General features: G+C 41.4%; 1 protein-coding gene and 1 long non-coding RNA gene across 2 annotated transcripts in view; one reads left to right on the top strand and one right to left on the bottom strand.

Moving 5' to 3' along the window:
• Positions 1 to 9,756: 9,756 nt before the first annotated feature.
• LOC124279924 lies at positions 9,757 to 11,735 on the top strand. Its single transcript, XR_006899529.1, has 2 exons — positions 9,757 to 9,935; positions 10,997 to 11,735. It is a non-coding gene; the product is annotated as an uncharacterized LOC124279924 (long non-coding RNA).
• A 609-nt stretch (positions 11,736 to 12,344) lies between these two features.
• LOC124279933 overlaps positions 12,345 to 16,691 on the bottom strand; it is a 37,685-nt gene continuing 33,338 nt past the window's right edge. The window contains exons 18-20 of the mRNA XM_046715809.1: positions 16,311 to 16,396; positions 15,365 to 15,539; positions 12,345 to 14,732 (exon numbers count right to left, since the gene is read on the bottom strand). Coding sequence (XP_046571765.1) covers positions 14,607 to 14,732; positions 15,365 to 15,539; positions 16,311 to 16,396 — 387 coding nt within the window. The 3' untranslated portion in view covers positions 12,345 to 14,606. The remainder of the gene's footprint in view (positions 14,733 to 15,364; positions 15,540 to 16,310; positions 16,397 to 16,691) is intronic.

Below are 16,691 nucleotides of genomic sequence, written 5' to 3' on the forward strand. Positions count from 1 at the left end.
AATGATATCACGGCGTCTCAGCTTAGTGTTGGATATATGTGAGTGAGTTAGCTTTTGAAGCGCCGCTTTGTACAGTATTACAATGATATCACGGCGTCTCAGCTTAGTGTTGGATATATGTGAGCGAGTTAGCTTTTGAAGCGCCGCTTTGTACAGTATTACAATGATATCACGGCGTCTCAGCTTAGTGTTGGATATGTGGGAATGAGTTAGCTTTTGAAGCGCCGCTATGTACAGTGTTACAATGATATCACGGCGTCTCAGCTTAGTGTTGGATATATGTGAGTGAGGTAGTTTTTTAACGCCGCTTTCAAGTATTTGAGCAGTTATATCAGGGTGTGTCAATGTGATGTGAGTGAAAGTGAGTCAGTCTAACGCGGCTCTGAACATTGTTTAAAGTTATATCACGTCGCGAACATAAAGAGATGCAGGTCTAGTTTACTTTGATGGTTCGTGCCGTAGTTCAAACGATTCTGGCACGCACCTCTGCACCGCAAATTTGGGTAATTTGGACGGTTCGGCTACCTCTGCTCTCGAGCAGTAAGAAATCATTTATATTTTCAGATCGAAGCCAACTCTATACCCCTGGTGACAGACGTGCCTAGTAAAGTCCATGATGGGGTCGTTCCTGAAGTTTCATTTTGGGGACCAATGGCCGTCCGGGAACTACGCTTTGAGATGCCCAGTGGGTGATCAAACAACAGTATTCAGGCATTGTTGTGTAGTAATGTAGGAATTCGAGTCTTTGTTAATGTCAATGTATATTGAGTATCAGTTGACGCGCTATTGTGTCATTAAACTGTCTTGCCCGTCTCTTGATTGTCTGGCGAAGACGCGACTGCTTAGAGGCCGTGTAACAGGCATACTGATGTTCTTAGACAGGCACAATGTACATTGTGATGGAGGCTGCCAGTAGAGGTTATTTTGCGACTATTGTCATCACATTTTCATATGATTTATTTCACCATAAGAATGCCTGTAACGCCAAGGGACATATGTTTGGAGACACTATTTTATTTCAGTTACGAAACTGACACACGGCACAAGACGTTACCTAAACATTAAGTAGTCGAATCCTTTCTCAAGACCCTACATGTTACATTGTGTTTCCCTTCTCGTCATCTTCAAACACTCAAATCATCATTGCTCACTTCATCACTGTCTTTCTTGACACCCATGAAGACGCGTGTTTGAACTGATCATCAATAATCCACGATTGAAGTTGGAGGCGACTAACGAGATCAGGTGGTCAGGCTCGCTTACTTGGTTGACACATGTCATCGTATCCCAATTGCGTAGGTCGATGCTCATGCTGTTGATCACTGGTTGTCTGTTCCAGACTCGATTATTTACAGACCGCCGCCATATAGCTGGAATATTGCAGAGTGCGGCGTAAAACTAAACTCATTCGCTCACTCACTCTTTCTTGACACTTATTGAAAGTCTATAATCAGAAACATAACACCTACATGTGAGAAACTGCTCCTCATTTTGAATGGTTCAGCACTGGTGATTAGTATCCGCTTCATCGCAATATTCCCGGCTCGATCCCCGGCCGCGTCATACCAAAAGACATAAAAATATGGTACTTCTTGGTCGCTCTGCACTAATGGGTACAACCAGGACTGATCGGCTCGAAGTCACTATAATGTGTCTGAGTTGGGTATTCATGCTTAACTGCGGCATGGTATCTCAGTGGGCTTGCACTTAGTAGTCTATAAAACCAGTTTAAGTCTGAGCTTGTACAAGCAGCCACACATACACACGCATGCACGTCGTCATAGGAGCGAAATATTCTTAAGTGCGACGTTAAACCTCATTTCACTTCACCTCATCGTAATTATGCAGCTGATTTAAAGTTCTTAATCAAGTATCGCTGCCTTCTCCATAGTGTTCGTGTGTCATTGAGACGTGTCGACCCTATCATTCACATCAGGCTGTGGTTGCAGGCGAGCTGACCTACTACCACGACATGCACGCAAAACCAGAAGACGACAATACATTTGTTGACCTTCCGATTACCACGACAGAAACAGCGAAGTACTTCCGAGTCAAGGCGTGTAAAGACGTCGTCATTGACGTCAAAGGAGGTCTGTTCCTGGAGCACAACGTTCAGTTCACCCTTGGTGCCAGAGAGAATACAAAGACTGACTGTACAGTGTGTCCAGTACAGAGTTCAGTCTGGCACAGCCCTCTGTCGTGCGATGAGTACAGGACATTCTGGCTGGACTGGTCAAACGGCCTTGACCTTAAGATAGGGGCGGGGTCTGTAATGGGTGTAGGATTGATCCTGCAAGCTCCATTTTCCTCGGAAATTGCTCGGATAGAAATATCAGGAACAACCAATGTTATTAATGGTGAGAATAAATTTATTATGTTATATAACGATTAATTGGATCATGCGTTGTTTGATTGTCATGGTAACATATACCGGATGACTTTGCTCATATCAATCACTGGTTTGATGCCTTGTATAGACGTGGTTGTTTCAATGAGGTTATAATGTAGCAGGGTCCCGAACCACGAAGCATTCGTGTCGTTACGACCTGTCGTAACCCTATACTTTACCCTAGGTTTACGAATGTCGTAGCGCTACGAACGCTTTGTGGATCCGGATCCAGGACTACTGTTGATGGTGGTCACCTAGCTAAACATTTACTCATGTGAGTGTATTTCCTATATGCTGGATGTTCTGAGGAGGGCTTGGGGATCGTTAATCTAATATTTCTTGTCAATGAAAGTGTCAGGATAAGAGAGGTTCGGCTGTATTGAATTGTCTTTATCTCGTATAATAATATATGATAATATAGGCATTTGTGATGCGCTGAATTCCGCAGCGCTACAATCTGATTATCATTACCCCGGATAACCCAAGCTGCTTGTGTGGCGCTAGAAGGTTAATGGTCACATGGCTTATCCCACCGGGTACCCATTTTCTGCTGGGTGTACAGAGGCAATTCTGAACAAACTCGCTTGCCTAAGGTGAGACAACATGTATCACATGTGCTTCATTGTGGGGCAGGACTGAAGTCCTAGAAACGCTCAGGAGTCAATCTGCTAAACACGGGCACCCATCCAAGGAATCTCCGCGTCCATCGTTCCTAAACTTCAACTGATGTGTGATCTGAGCTCTACGCACAGGACCACACACCACCACATCACATGAACTATATCGTGTCATAACTTTCCGTTTCCCGTAGCAGTCTTATATTGATTGTAATATATTCCAAGAGGTGAAAACCTACGTCAACATATATCTGTATGTAACTAGGTATCCATGCACTGTTTCAGTTGAAGACCTGGAAACCTGTGGGCGTCCAGAGTCGCCTCCCCTCAACATGGTCATTGACAAATATCAGCGTCAGTCCCGGGAATCTACATCGGTATCATACACGTGTGTTGACCAGACGTACATGTTCTGTGGCCAGGACAATGTGGCTAACTGTACTAAGGGCGTGGTGGGCAGCGAGGTCAAAGGCGAATGCCGGAAAATGACGTGGCAGCCCGATGTGAGTGACGGTGACGTTCTTCGACATGACGACGTCGACGTTTAGACACATAGGACTACGTTCTCTAACATGAAGAATCGTATGCACTACTTTGTCACTGTGCACACAAGAAAGCAACTCACCTTACGGTTTCGTCACTGCACACAAGAGTGCAACTCGTACGATTTCGTAACAGTGCACACAACGTGACATATCGTGTTTTTCTTCACGGTTTAGCACGCAAATAGACAGAAATTGCCCCAAATAAAGAATACCCTCTCCAAGGGACATATGTTTAGAGACACTATTTTATATCAGTTACGACACTGACACACAGCACAGGATGTTACCTAAACATTAAGTAGTCGAATCGAAAACTTTCCACTGTATCCATTCCTGGTCGTAGTCCAATACAATATGGCTCAGTGGCCACTAATGGCGGTACAGATACTTTCAGTCACGGGTTTCGTTGGTCCTTTTGTGTATCCCGTTAAACAACTGTTATATTCTGAACTACTGTGTAAACAAGTATATTCTTCACCTGATATATACTGTGCTAGCCTTTGGCGTGTAAAACTCAGCTCTTTCTTGAATTTCAGAACACTAACTTCACTGCCTTCTGGCCCTGCAAGGTGACGGAGGGGTCAACACTGTCTCTTTACCTCACTGAATCTCGGTATGTTTTACACAGATTTAAGTGACATGTTTGATAATCACTCAACTATATTGTGTATACTGTATAAGGAAATATGAGTACAGAATTTATCATCATACATAAAAGGGAAAGCGTTTAGTATTGATGGATATTAAGAATATTCTGGTTCATTTGTTTCACGCCGCACTCAGCAATACTGACATCGGAGGCGGATCCAGAGGGGGGTGCAGGTGCGCGACCCCCTTTTGTGCTGAAAGTTTGCTTAATGACCATTGAAACTCGGGTTAAAATGAGTGTGGACCCCTTTTTAAAAGTTGTATCCGTTCAGGGCCCCGTTCTCAAAGAGATCGTAGCGCAACGACAGTCGTAAGTCTATGTTAAAGCATGGGAGTTACGACTGTCGTAGAGCTACGATCGCTTCGAGGAACGGGGCCCTGGGCATCATGAGCATCGGTTGATCACGTCAAGTTGGCGAACACCCGTTAGTCTCCTCTTGCAACAAGCATGGGTCGTTTCTAATCCGATACTTCACGGGTGGAAATATAGGAAGAAAATGGAAGAGCCATGACAATGCACCGTACATGTTTGTGCTGTGTAGACAGTGTGCAATAGAACAGAAAAGACTATGTCTGTTGTAAGTGAATGCCTTCATCAGTGATGGGTTATTTCCCTCCTGGTCAAAGTCAAACAGCCATTCACACAGAAGCATCTCTCTGTCACAATTTGAGGGCGTCTTGTCCTCTCCTTCAGCGGCTGACACAATTCGCTTATTACGCTATTTACGATCATGTCCACCACGAGCTCAATAGCAGTGTGTCTCTCCGACCATGGGGAACCGAAGCCTTTATTTCATATGAGTATTTATTATAGATAATGAATATACATACATTTCTGCCATTTGTTTCATGGGCACAAAAAGATGCAAGTTTAAGATTGATTAAAAACGTTCCAGATCAATTTAAAATCGATACAACCTAGGTCAAGACTTTTAATTATCCTGAAACCTTTGTCAGCACACTTTATTAGGATATCTTCTTTACTGGCTGTGTCAATAATGGATTTGATTTGATTCCCAGGACGTTTTCAGTGCAACTCGGCGATTTCTGGAACACACTACTCCGATTAGACGCGTCCTTTTCACCGTCAACTTTGACTGTTGGACACAAACCAAAAGTTGGCACGGAGACCCAGAAAAATATATCGACGTTTCCTTTCACGATCAATAAGAAGTTCCATATGACTGTGACGTTGTCCAATAAACAGTTTAAGGTAACGTTTTATGGCATTGTGGAATAACTAGCCACTGGGTGTTATACATAAACGAAGTTTAAGCTAAGTCGGTAGGTATTGTCTTACGCCGCTTATAGCAATATCCATTAATATCACAGTGGTGTACACCATAAATGGGCTTCACACCTCGTATCCTTGTATGATATCGAACCGGATCTTAGGCTTAGAGAGCGATCGCTTTAACCACTGCCCTACACCTCTGTATGTCAAATCGGCACAAATATTCGTAGCTATGTCGATAGTCAATATGTCGTTAAACACTCTCACACACGCAAGACCCCATTAAGACAAAATAGATATAATATTATATTTAACAGACTAGGTGGTTGTCTTAAACTACAAATAGTACTTCGTCAACTGCTTACCCGTGGTTTTCACCAAGGCGGTAGCGATTTTAACAGCACCTCTGGCTTTCGTCCTACACGAGGTGATATCAGTGTGAATACACAATGCTGATATCACTGGTTAAAATGTCGTAAAACCATGAAACTGATGGGGGCGGTGGGGTAGTCTAGTGGTTAAAGCGTTCTCTCGTCACGCCGAAGATCCGGGTTCGATTCCCAACGTGTGTAAAATGTATTAAGCCAATTTATGGTGTCCCCCGCAGTGATATTTCTGGAATGTTCCTGAATGCGACGTAAAACTAAAATCACTCACTCACTCATGAAACTGATTCCTTTGTACACATCAACAGTTGATGTCACTTATTTCTGCAGATCAGTGTAGACGGTATTGAAGTTGCTTCCTACAACGACACCCTTGACTACAGGCAGGTCGCCTACGCCATTATTCAAGCAGAACACGCCGAAGTTGTTCGCATCTTTACACCTGGTCAGTTGGAGTCTCACCTTCATCTTACCTATTGAAGCAAATATGTTCTTGACAAATATGTTCATCACATAACATATTTGACCGCCTCCGTGGTGTAGTGGTTAGAGCGTCCGCCCGGAGTGTGGAAGGTCGCGGGTTCGATCCCCGACCGCGTCATACCAAAAGACGTTAAACTTTGGTACTTGTTGGTCCCTGTCTGGCGCTCGGCATTAATGGGTACAGCAAGGACTGGTCGGCTCGGAGTCAGTATAATGTGTCTGAGTGGGGTAGTCATGCTTCACTGCGGCATGGTATCTCAGTGGGCTGGCACTATAAAACCAGCTTACGTCTGGGCTAGTACAAGCAGCCGCACATACACATACACACGCATGCACGTCGTCATATGAGCGAAAAAATTCTCAAGCACGACGTTAAACCCAATTCCACCACCACCACATAACATATTTTGACGATTAACATTGGTTCGGGAGAGATGTATGTGTGCCATGTTTAAATATTTCAGTTCCTGGGTTAAAGCCATGTCTCTAGAATATTATGAACTCTAATTGTATATAATGCAATTATATTTTATCGTGAAATTCGAGCCCACTAAGATGCTGAAACAAATTAAATGGATTTTTAAATATTTTCTTGCAGTGTGTTTTGGTTACTTTGGGTTTGTTTTGGTTACTTTGGGTTTGTTATTATCTATTGACATATAGTTAAATTATACCGACAAAACAATTATTTGATTGAATAATTACCACAACATCACTTCGCTTCTAGAGAATGGCTACAAGGACTGCTCGTCGGCCAGTGTACGGAATGGTAGTGTTCAGAGCTCAGAGACATCGGTTGGTGCTGAAGGGACGGTCACGTGTCACTCTGGATACAGTTTCTGCGGGACTTCAAATAGTGTCACGTGTTGGAGCGACGGCACGTGGAGGTTTAACGAACCGTTGCATGAAGCCTGTCAGAGTAATACCTGGACTGACGTGGCCGAGCTGACACAGGTGACTCGAAGCAAATGTATATATGATGTATATATGGTCACTATCCGAATAGAAGTTGGTATGTCATTAAAGTCGTACAGAGATACCGTGTGAAGGGGTTTATTCTGTCACAACGCAGGATCCGTGTTCCAGTTTGAAAATTCTATAGAAGTACATTTGGGGTAACGTTTCGTGAAGGCTGCCAAAAATAGCCATTAACTTCTGTGGACTTGATGCACAGGAAAACTCATTTAATATCAAGGCTCCAATACCATACCTCTCAGTATAGAGGGAGCCTGTGCGTGCGTGCGTGCGCGCGCATGTGTGTTCGTGTTCGTGTTCTGGCAGATACAGTACATTGATTCCAGACCCTGACAATCCTTAGGGGCCAGCCATGGTAACAACAAGTACCATCTTTTAACGTCTTTTCTTATGACACGACTGGGGATCGAACTTCCATGGAGGGGTAGACACTTTACCCACTACACCATGCAGTCTTTTTCTGAGTAAAAGTCTGACAGCACCTCCATGGTGGTAATAGTACACAGTCGACTCTCATCAGTTACCATGTGTGCACACGAGCAAGCAAGTACTGTTATTAGGCCCAACAAAGGTAACTGACTGGTTGTTGGATTCATTTCCAGGATGCTGATTTCGGAGTGCCCTGTGAGTTGACGTCTACGACCGTCATCAAACTGCAAGCTGCAATGAACTCCGCCAGCCAAGCGTATGTATGCTTTAGTGTTGGCGCCTCAGACTCACTTCATTGAGGTCAGCTGTATCCGGGGCGGTGGGGTAGTCTAGTGGTTAAAGCGTTGGCTCGTCACGCCGAAGACCCGGGTTCGAATCCCCACTTGGGTACAATGAGTGAAGCCCATTTCTGGTGTCCCCCGCCGTGATATTCCTGTAATATTGCTAAAAGCGGCGTAAAACCAAACGCAGTCAGTCAGTCAGTCAACTCTGTATCCAGTACCGAGGGTATTATTTCGTTTTCATATGAATGCAAAACTATGGGTCCAAGGATCAGTCCAAGGATGCGTGTTCTGTTTCTTTGTTTCCATGGTCACGACGTCTTGACAACGCATGCACTATTTTTTCCAAAGTTGTGCCCTTTTTGTCCAAAAATAAGTTCATGTTGTTCCCACATTCATATATATTCCATGTTTTGTCTTTTCATTATGCACCCACTAATTTCGTTCTCTTTTAATGCCTCTTTTCATGCACGCATTAGTTTATTTCATTGTCATGAACTTTGTATTATTCATGCATTTATTTACTCCGACTGTTGCGAGATATGTATCATGCTTGCTTTCATTTGCTCCGACATTTTGACGATTTTGTCATGCGATCTTAACCGATTTTTCGGGTGGGCCCACTTTTTAAAATTAGACTGGGTAAATATTCTCCTTGCCTTTCAAGAATTACAATTGAAATGAGAAAATACGAAACATGCGTAAAGATTTTTTATTCATTCTAAATCAAACCAAAAGACGCATCATATTACTTTACCCAAACATGTGTAAGGCCCAGAGCAACTGTCATCTCTTTATCGTGCATGCATTCATTCCAGTGTTGGTCCCTCTTTATCTTGCATGCATTCATTCCAGTGTTGGTCCCTCTTTATCTTGCATGCATTCATTTATTCTTTTTTATACCTTTTTTCATCATAAAGTCTTTTTTACCCACTCTCTCACCCAAGTCAGTGCACAACACCCCTGTGTTGAAGGACCTCCACTGGTTGCCCATTCCACAGCGCATCACTTTTAAACTCCGCAACTTGCCTTCAGATGTCTCTATGAAAGTGCACCTCAATATCTGTCCGACCTATGGCTCCGAATTTTGAGGCGAGAAAGCGATGGCCCTAATCAGCCACCATACCGACCCCCTTTCTCCATACAAACCAACAAGATCCCTCCGCTCCGAGAAACATAATCTTTTATGTATTCCTAAAGTCACAACAGTTAAATTTGGTCAAAGAACTTTCTCTTATGCAGCAGCCTCAGAATGGAATCATCTCCCACAACATTTGAGAGAAATGACAGAACTTTCAACCTTTCGAACATTGCTAAAGACCCACCTTTTCCAAAAAGCCTTTTCGTCCTGACATCAGCGCTCTGAGCATTCATTGTGCATGGTCATATGCGCTTTATAAATGAACTATTATTATTATTATTATTATTTTATCGTACATGTATTCATAACTTCTAGTGTAATGCACGCAGATCTCTATAATATGCATGTATTTATTTATTGTTGTTTTATGTCTATATTATGTAGGCTTATTCCAATGTTGTGCATTTTACGTTCGATGAGATCATTTTCTGCAATGCTGTTCATTTTCATGTTGCATTCATATAACCAAGTATTGTAACTTTTTAGCATGCTTTTACACGTGTATTCGTCTATTCCAGTGTTATGACTTTTTATCATGCATGTTTTCATACATCCAGTCTTTTACCTTGTTTATGCCTGTATTCCTCTAAATTAATAGTATAGCTTCTTTTAACATCAAGGTTTCAGATGCAATTGGTAGCTGACAAGGAAATCGTGCTGCGTATCAGGTACATTAGGCCGTCCGACAGTTTGACCGCTAGTGCATTGCTGGGACGGAAGAGTGTACAATCTGAGGCTATACAGCACCACGGCTTCATCCCCGCAAACATCGACCTGACCATCATCGTGACTCCAACGGCTTTCAATGTAATGTGAATGTATCTTTGAGAATCGTCTTTCGATAATTATAATTATGGATATTATATAATTAGATAATATGTAAATAGATGTATATATACGTACTAGGTAATATAAACTAACTAAAGTTAAGTGACTGCAGTTGTAATGGGATATACTTCATGAACAACCTCCGTATATCATGTGAGATATATCACAGGGGCGTGTCTCGCTTAAAGACATATAGGTGTATAGACCCAAACCTATTACTATATGAAAGGAAAGGGATGTAACGACGAAACCACCTTCTCCTCAATCAAAGTTAGATTTCACCACGTAAAATATTTTAAGGCCCCGCCGAGGCCTAGGAATCAAAAGCAAGATGATTTCCCTACAAAATGAGCTATAAATGGTCACAATCGGATCATTATTTCAAAAGTTATACGCCACAACTCACCGAAAACAGCTACCTCCACAATTCAAAGCCAAAAGCTTGGATCAGCCAAGGGTGGTTTCGTCGTTACATACATTTCCTTTTATATAGTAATAGGGTTGGTTCTATACACCTATATGTCTTTCTAACGCTGTTTCTAAGCGAGACACGCCCCTGTGAGATATATAGCACAGAAGAAACAAGATATAGGAACACATCACATTTAGAACCTCATCGGCATACGAATTTGCATATGTATGTTTTCGTCACGTTTAAATTCATGACATGTTAACACCTTAAACATACCTACTGGTGCTCAAGTGTTGCTAATACTGGTTTCTTGGATTTGTAATATGGGCTGGTGGCCTAATTACGGAAATGAACTGAACTGAATATATGTTTTCATCACTAAAGTCCGTTTCTTTGACTTAGTGCCGAATGAAAGGCAGTTTATTTAAACATGTTTAAATCCTACACAATGTACTGATGAACATGTCATAAACATGTTCTAAATAACAATTCTAAAGGGATTTACTTGTTTAAGTATTTTAAAATAATAAAATGTTAAACATGTTACGATTATTGAGATATGTTTAAGGCTGTGATTCAATAGCTCTTTTCAAGCCTTTCATTAAACAAACTGTACATTCTATTACAGATTTCTCTCAGTGGGGGAGCGACTTTCACGTATCCATATGAATCCTCCCTAAGGAACGTGAAGCTCATCAATGTATCTTCAGGCACCAAGATAGGGTCTCTGACCGTCCTTAATAAAGAGTAATAATCACCCTGGTGTGTAAAGCCTCATGCAAATGAAGTGGTTCAGTGGGTAAAGCGTTCGCTAGTCAAGTCTAAAGACGGTTTAGATTCTCAACAGTAATATTTGCTGTTCTCAAAGGTGTACGCCACCATTTTACTAGCAGCGGCGTCAAACTACACTCATTCACTGTATATTTAACTGTACTCATTCACCAAAGTTGTTCATATTCCTGACCATCGACTTACATGGTACCAAGGGACAGAAGGTGTACTGAGTATTTTATTCTTCTTTTTGTAAACTGAAAAATGTTGCCTAATTTGATTTTGTCTGTTTTACTGTCACTCATCACTCCAACAGCTTGTTTATCCGTGCCAGTGTAATTTTGTGTAAAACTAATTTGGTTCAGTGAGGACGAGGGTAATAATATTTATGTATTCGAACCTCGTGAGGCCTCCTGTGATTTGCAATGGTGGAAATTTGTCTCGAAAAATGCAAATATGTACTTTTACAAAGTTAAGCTATCTGAGGTACGTTCCTCAGTCTATTGATAAGGGTACTGTTTGGTGCCACGAACCCAAGGTCGCTGTATAAGAGTCATGCAATCCGCACTTAATAAAGATGTATGTTGTTTTCAAAATGCGTGTTTGTAATATTTCATCACGTATGGACAGGGAGCTCTGAGACAAGATGTGTTTTGTCCACCAGCAGATAAAACAATTAAAAGGACAACCCAAAATGGTTTGAAGTGATGTATTTTTGGACAGAGAGTTTCCTCTATTTTCAGATTTCTAAAGCATTCTTGATATTTTTCCAGAATTGTCTGGGACAAATTCCAGGCCCCCCATCTGGACCTCAAAGCGCACGGTCTATAAGTGAAGTGAATGCACACACAAGCCGAGGCTATTTCTACAGACAAAGAAATCATTTCTCCCTCTTGAAGCTGCACGACCGGGGCAGCTCTGTTGGGCTTATAGAAATACCCTACCGGGCAAAGAAAGTTAATACTTGAAAATTAGTACTTCTCTCTGTTATCGTGAAACTGCGACGCCCTTTTCCCTGGAAACGTCACATCACTTGTTGTGCGATGCATATAGAATGCATGTGATATCGATAATACCCCAACAAAAAATTCAACACCGAATGACCACTCCTTGTTTGTATAATGTTCTGCTTCCATCAAAATTTGTGTAGACTTTCTTTTTACCAACAGCATAGTACAATTGTATTCATAAACACACACGATGTAAACGATAGTTATTTGTTTATTTCTATACCAATACTGTTTTATTCATACATAATACATGGATATTTATTAGCATACAGACGCATCGTCACGACGGTTCATTTATACGAATGTTTAACATGCAGTTTCTTCACACGGAAAATAAATAATGCCAGTTCTGTAGATTGTTTATTACACGTCAACGGACATGTGTGTAAGTGAGTGAGTTATATGGGTTCAAACCGCGTTGAACAGTATTTCAGTTACGGCACGGTGTGCAAGATAAATGAGGAGAAACTCAAATGATGCACGTCGTTGACTCACACTCTGATGAAACTCAAGGTCACAGGACATATTCCTTAAATACGAAGGGTCATAATCAGAGCCAGTAACGGTACCGGATCCTGTATCGTCTGAGCCAGTCACGGTACCGGATCCTGTATCGTCTGAGCCAGTCATGGTACCGGATCCTGAATCGTCTCAACAGCTCGGTGGTGCCACTGTAGATGTCGCTGTTTTCTATTTTATGCACCTTCATATACAATCTAGTATATCATAAATTAGCGTTATGGTTCTTTTTGTGAATATAATCACAAATAAAATGATAGATATGGGTAAAGGTTTCAGTAATTGCTACGGTGTAATGAAGTATCACCCTCCCATTTCCCCCACTACACATTTTAAATGAAATATCGAGATGGTTCAGTGATATAACATGAGCATTTTCTCTTAGGAAAATATCATTTTATAACACGTCATTATAACGTCAATGTAATTATTATGACGTCACAGTGATCTCACTAACCCATGTGGTGACGAAAGCTTTAATGTTATTTAGCAGTGATTCAAAACGCTTTAAAGAGGGACTGTCCAATTCTCATTCAAGGTCTAGACAGTAGATAGTGCGACCAATTTCAAATATGAAAGACTGTGCTCCACATATCCTCTGACACTTTCCATTCCAGGTCTAGACAATAGATAGTGCGACGAGTTCCAATATGTTCTCTGAGAATTCCCTGTCAAGGTCCAGACAGCAGTTAGTGCGAACTGTGTCAATATGAGAACCTGTGCTCCACAGTTCCTCTGACAATTTCTAATCGACCAGACCGTCTTGATCCGTCAATCTGTCAACTGGATCGACTTGTGAGGGTTCTAATACGACTGAGTACACTCGACCTTTAAACGTTACATGGTTCACACTAAAACAACACTAAAACACTGATCTTGTGAACGCTATCGTACGGTACCGTTATATGAACCGTTATAACACCACTACAAGCTACGCTAGGCATAAGAAATGAATTCTTGCCATAAATCACTATAACCTGTTTGATATTCCTTCTTCCTGCCAATATAACCTACGTCCGATGTTTCTACAGTTTCGTCACACACTAGCTTCTCAATCCAACAAGCACAAACACGCATTCTGGTGCACGGAGTGTAAGAGGTATTCCATGCGTCATTAAAGCTATTGCCAGTACGACATCCCCTTTAAGGAATGATACAAATAAATATATGAAGAATTTCTTTTTTACAAAGGAAGCGAAATTTCGGCGAAGGTTCTAACACCGTTATCAAATCAGTGATCATTTGTAATAAAGAAGTTGTCCATCAATATGTTACTACCCCTCCTTGTTGCTCCCACTTCTAAATCCCTCAGTGGTGACATCTCTTGTTACATGCAAACTCTGTTTCAATACAGCTTTGAAATACATCTATCCCTAAAGATAATAAAAAGATCAAACAAATTCAATTGTTATCTAATATACTAGTCAAACAGCATCTTATTTCTTATATCATGGTTGATTTGTCAGGTTAAATACACTTGAACTGAAAGATTTGGGGAGGTGTAATCTCCTATATTTTAGGATTTTGAAGAATGATGATAATTGTTATGGATATACAACTTCTTTTATTTTGAGAAAGGCAACGTTTCGACATAGATTCTTATGTCGTTGTCAACGACATTAGAATATATGTGGAAACGTCGCCTTTCACACAATAAAGGAAGTTGTATATCCATAAATATTGTCATCATTCTTCATCAACTCAACTTCTTCAATGCCCATGAAAGAAGTTTGAGGATGTTATCGAAAAGTATAGAGCAAGCAACAAATACCCATATAATAAAGGCGACCCTTGCATTCGAAACCAAGGATGCCTGTATACTTAATGGACATAACCTAGGCACACTGGGCTGTGGCACCCTTGACTTGACGGTAAACTAGCGAGGCCACATGTTTAATTAAAAAATAATTAACTGCTGCACAAGACACATCTCAATCATCAAGATTGTACTTGATTGCTCATGGCCACAGTCTGTAAAAGGATTCCCTTTCTCCCAACGGCCAGCATGTTGAAGTGAGAGTAAGTGGTGGGCACTATCATGATGACCTTCGTCCCCAGCATATACTGAAACAAAGAAGTAGATGACTGAAAGATGTATTACGCCGCATCCGGACTGGTCAGCTGGTCACCATAAATGCCGTCCCAGGGCAGGGAAACAACAAGTATCATCTATTAACGTCTTTTGATATATGGGTCGGGGATCAAACCACTGAATTTCCGCTCTGTGGGCAGACACTGTATCCATTAGGCCATCCAGTCGTAAGGTAACTTGTTTAACATTGGACAGATGGGGGATAAGGTGTTCATGATTAATTACCTAAGTATTGGTTTAAAAGGTGATTATTTCTATCTTAGGACCTTTAATGTGCATACAAAGTCTCACGTCCTTACAAAGTCACGTCAATATACATGAATGTATGCACGTTTATATTAATGATTCCTGTGGTAAGTGATGACTGGGAAACCCCATCAATGTAATACTTCAGTCTACAACAATATATAGTTATCATATTGTGTCGAAAGTGACAGTAAACAATTGTGAACAATGAGTAGCTGTGCCAGTTAGAAAACGAGAAAGAATTTTTGTAAAAAGGAGGGATTCGGCGTTTTCGGTTTTCGTTTCTGGGTTTATTCTTTTAGTTCTGTTGTTTTGGGGGGTTGTTGTTGGGGTATTTTTTGCTGATGGAGGTACTTACAGTTATTGTTTCTGTCGATATTTTAAAGGTGAAGGTCACGACGAGATCTGACGAAGGGATGTTTACGGGGGTCGCGTCTGGGGTCAAGGCGATGTTTAAGGTGCCCGACCCCTCGGTGACGTCCAGTCTGTGGGTATCATAACCAGCGTGTTGGGGCCGGAGCTCCAGGTAGAACCTGAGGATCGTGGACAAAGACGTATTATATTAGAGGTACGCATAAGGAATAAAACAACAATATTAATACTTGCAACGTTACAAATCATCTGAGAAATATTCAAGCCCGGCACCAAACTCATTAAAATGAGAACGCAGTTCTCGCTACTTCTGCAGATGGATCTCAGGACATTAAGAAGTAGAGCTGTGACGATATATCGTAGTATCGATAATCGTGATAATTTTTCTGACAATAAATATATCGATACTTTTTTCCGTATCGTGATATGTATCGTTGACCTAAAAATTGTGAATTTTCACTAGAAATTGACGGTTATGTCAAACTTTACACTGTTACTTGTTATCAAAATACACTTTTTTAAAGAAAATAACTAAAGACAGCATATCGTGATTCGCATCGTATCGTTCCAAGATATCGCGATACGTATCGTATCGTGACATTTCAATATCGTCACACCTCTATTAAGAAGGTCAAGTCTAGGAACTGTTTTGACCTGCCATGCCTGGGCACTGGTGTAATTTTCTGTTCAACAAAGAAAATCCAATCTGACTTTCTACTTAAATATACACTGGCAGATTTATGTGCTTCGTAGACAGATAAATACACATGTCGTGTGATATATTATCTAAAGCTGTGGAACAAAGACGTGCCAGGATATTTAGTCTCTGAAATGATTTTTAAATAGATTTCGACTTGCAAAATAATTGTAGATTTGCTTTTGATAGTGACGTATTTGTATGAGGATCTGAGAGACAGTCATTGTGGACTTACGGGCCTCCCTTCAGTTCCAGCTGGACCTTCACCTCCACCAACCCGGGATTGGTGTACAGACACACTGGGATCTGGAACGTCATCTCCTGCAACATCACACGTCCCAATCAGGCTTGTCAATATCACACACGTCAACATCACACGTTACAATCAGGCTTGTCAATATCACACACGTCAACATCGTACATGTCACAATCAGACGCGTCAACAACACACAAGTCAGCATCACACACGTCTACATTATACACGTCATCATCGCGCATCACCATCACACACGTCAACGTCACACGCGTTTACATCACGTGTCTAGACCACACACATAAGCATCACACATGTCAAATGACCCTTTTCGTATTACTTTGGCCTAAATGGAATGCCAGG

Source organism: Haliotis rubra, unplaced genomic scaffold (assembly GCF_003918875.1).
Source record: "Haliotis rubra isolate DU_JTF1 unplaced genomic scaffold, ASM391887v1 Scf259, whole genome shotgun sequence".
Classification (NCBI taxonomy): domain Eukaryota; kingdom Metazoa; phylum Mollusca; class Gastropoda; order Lepetellida; family Haliotidae; genus Haliotis; species Haliotis rubra.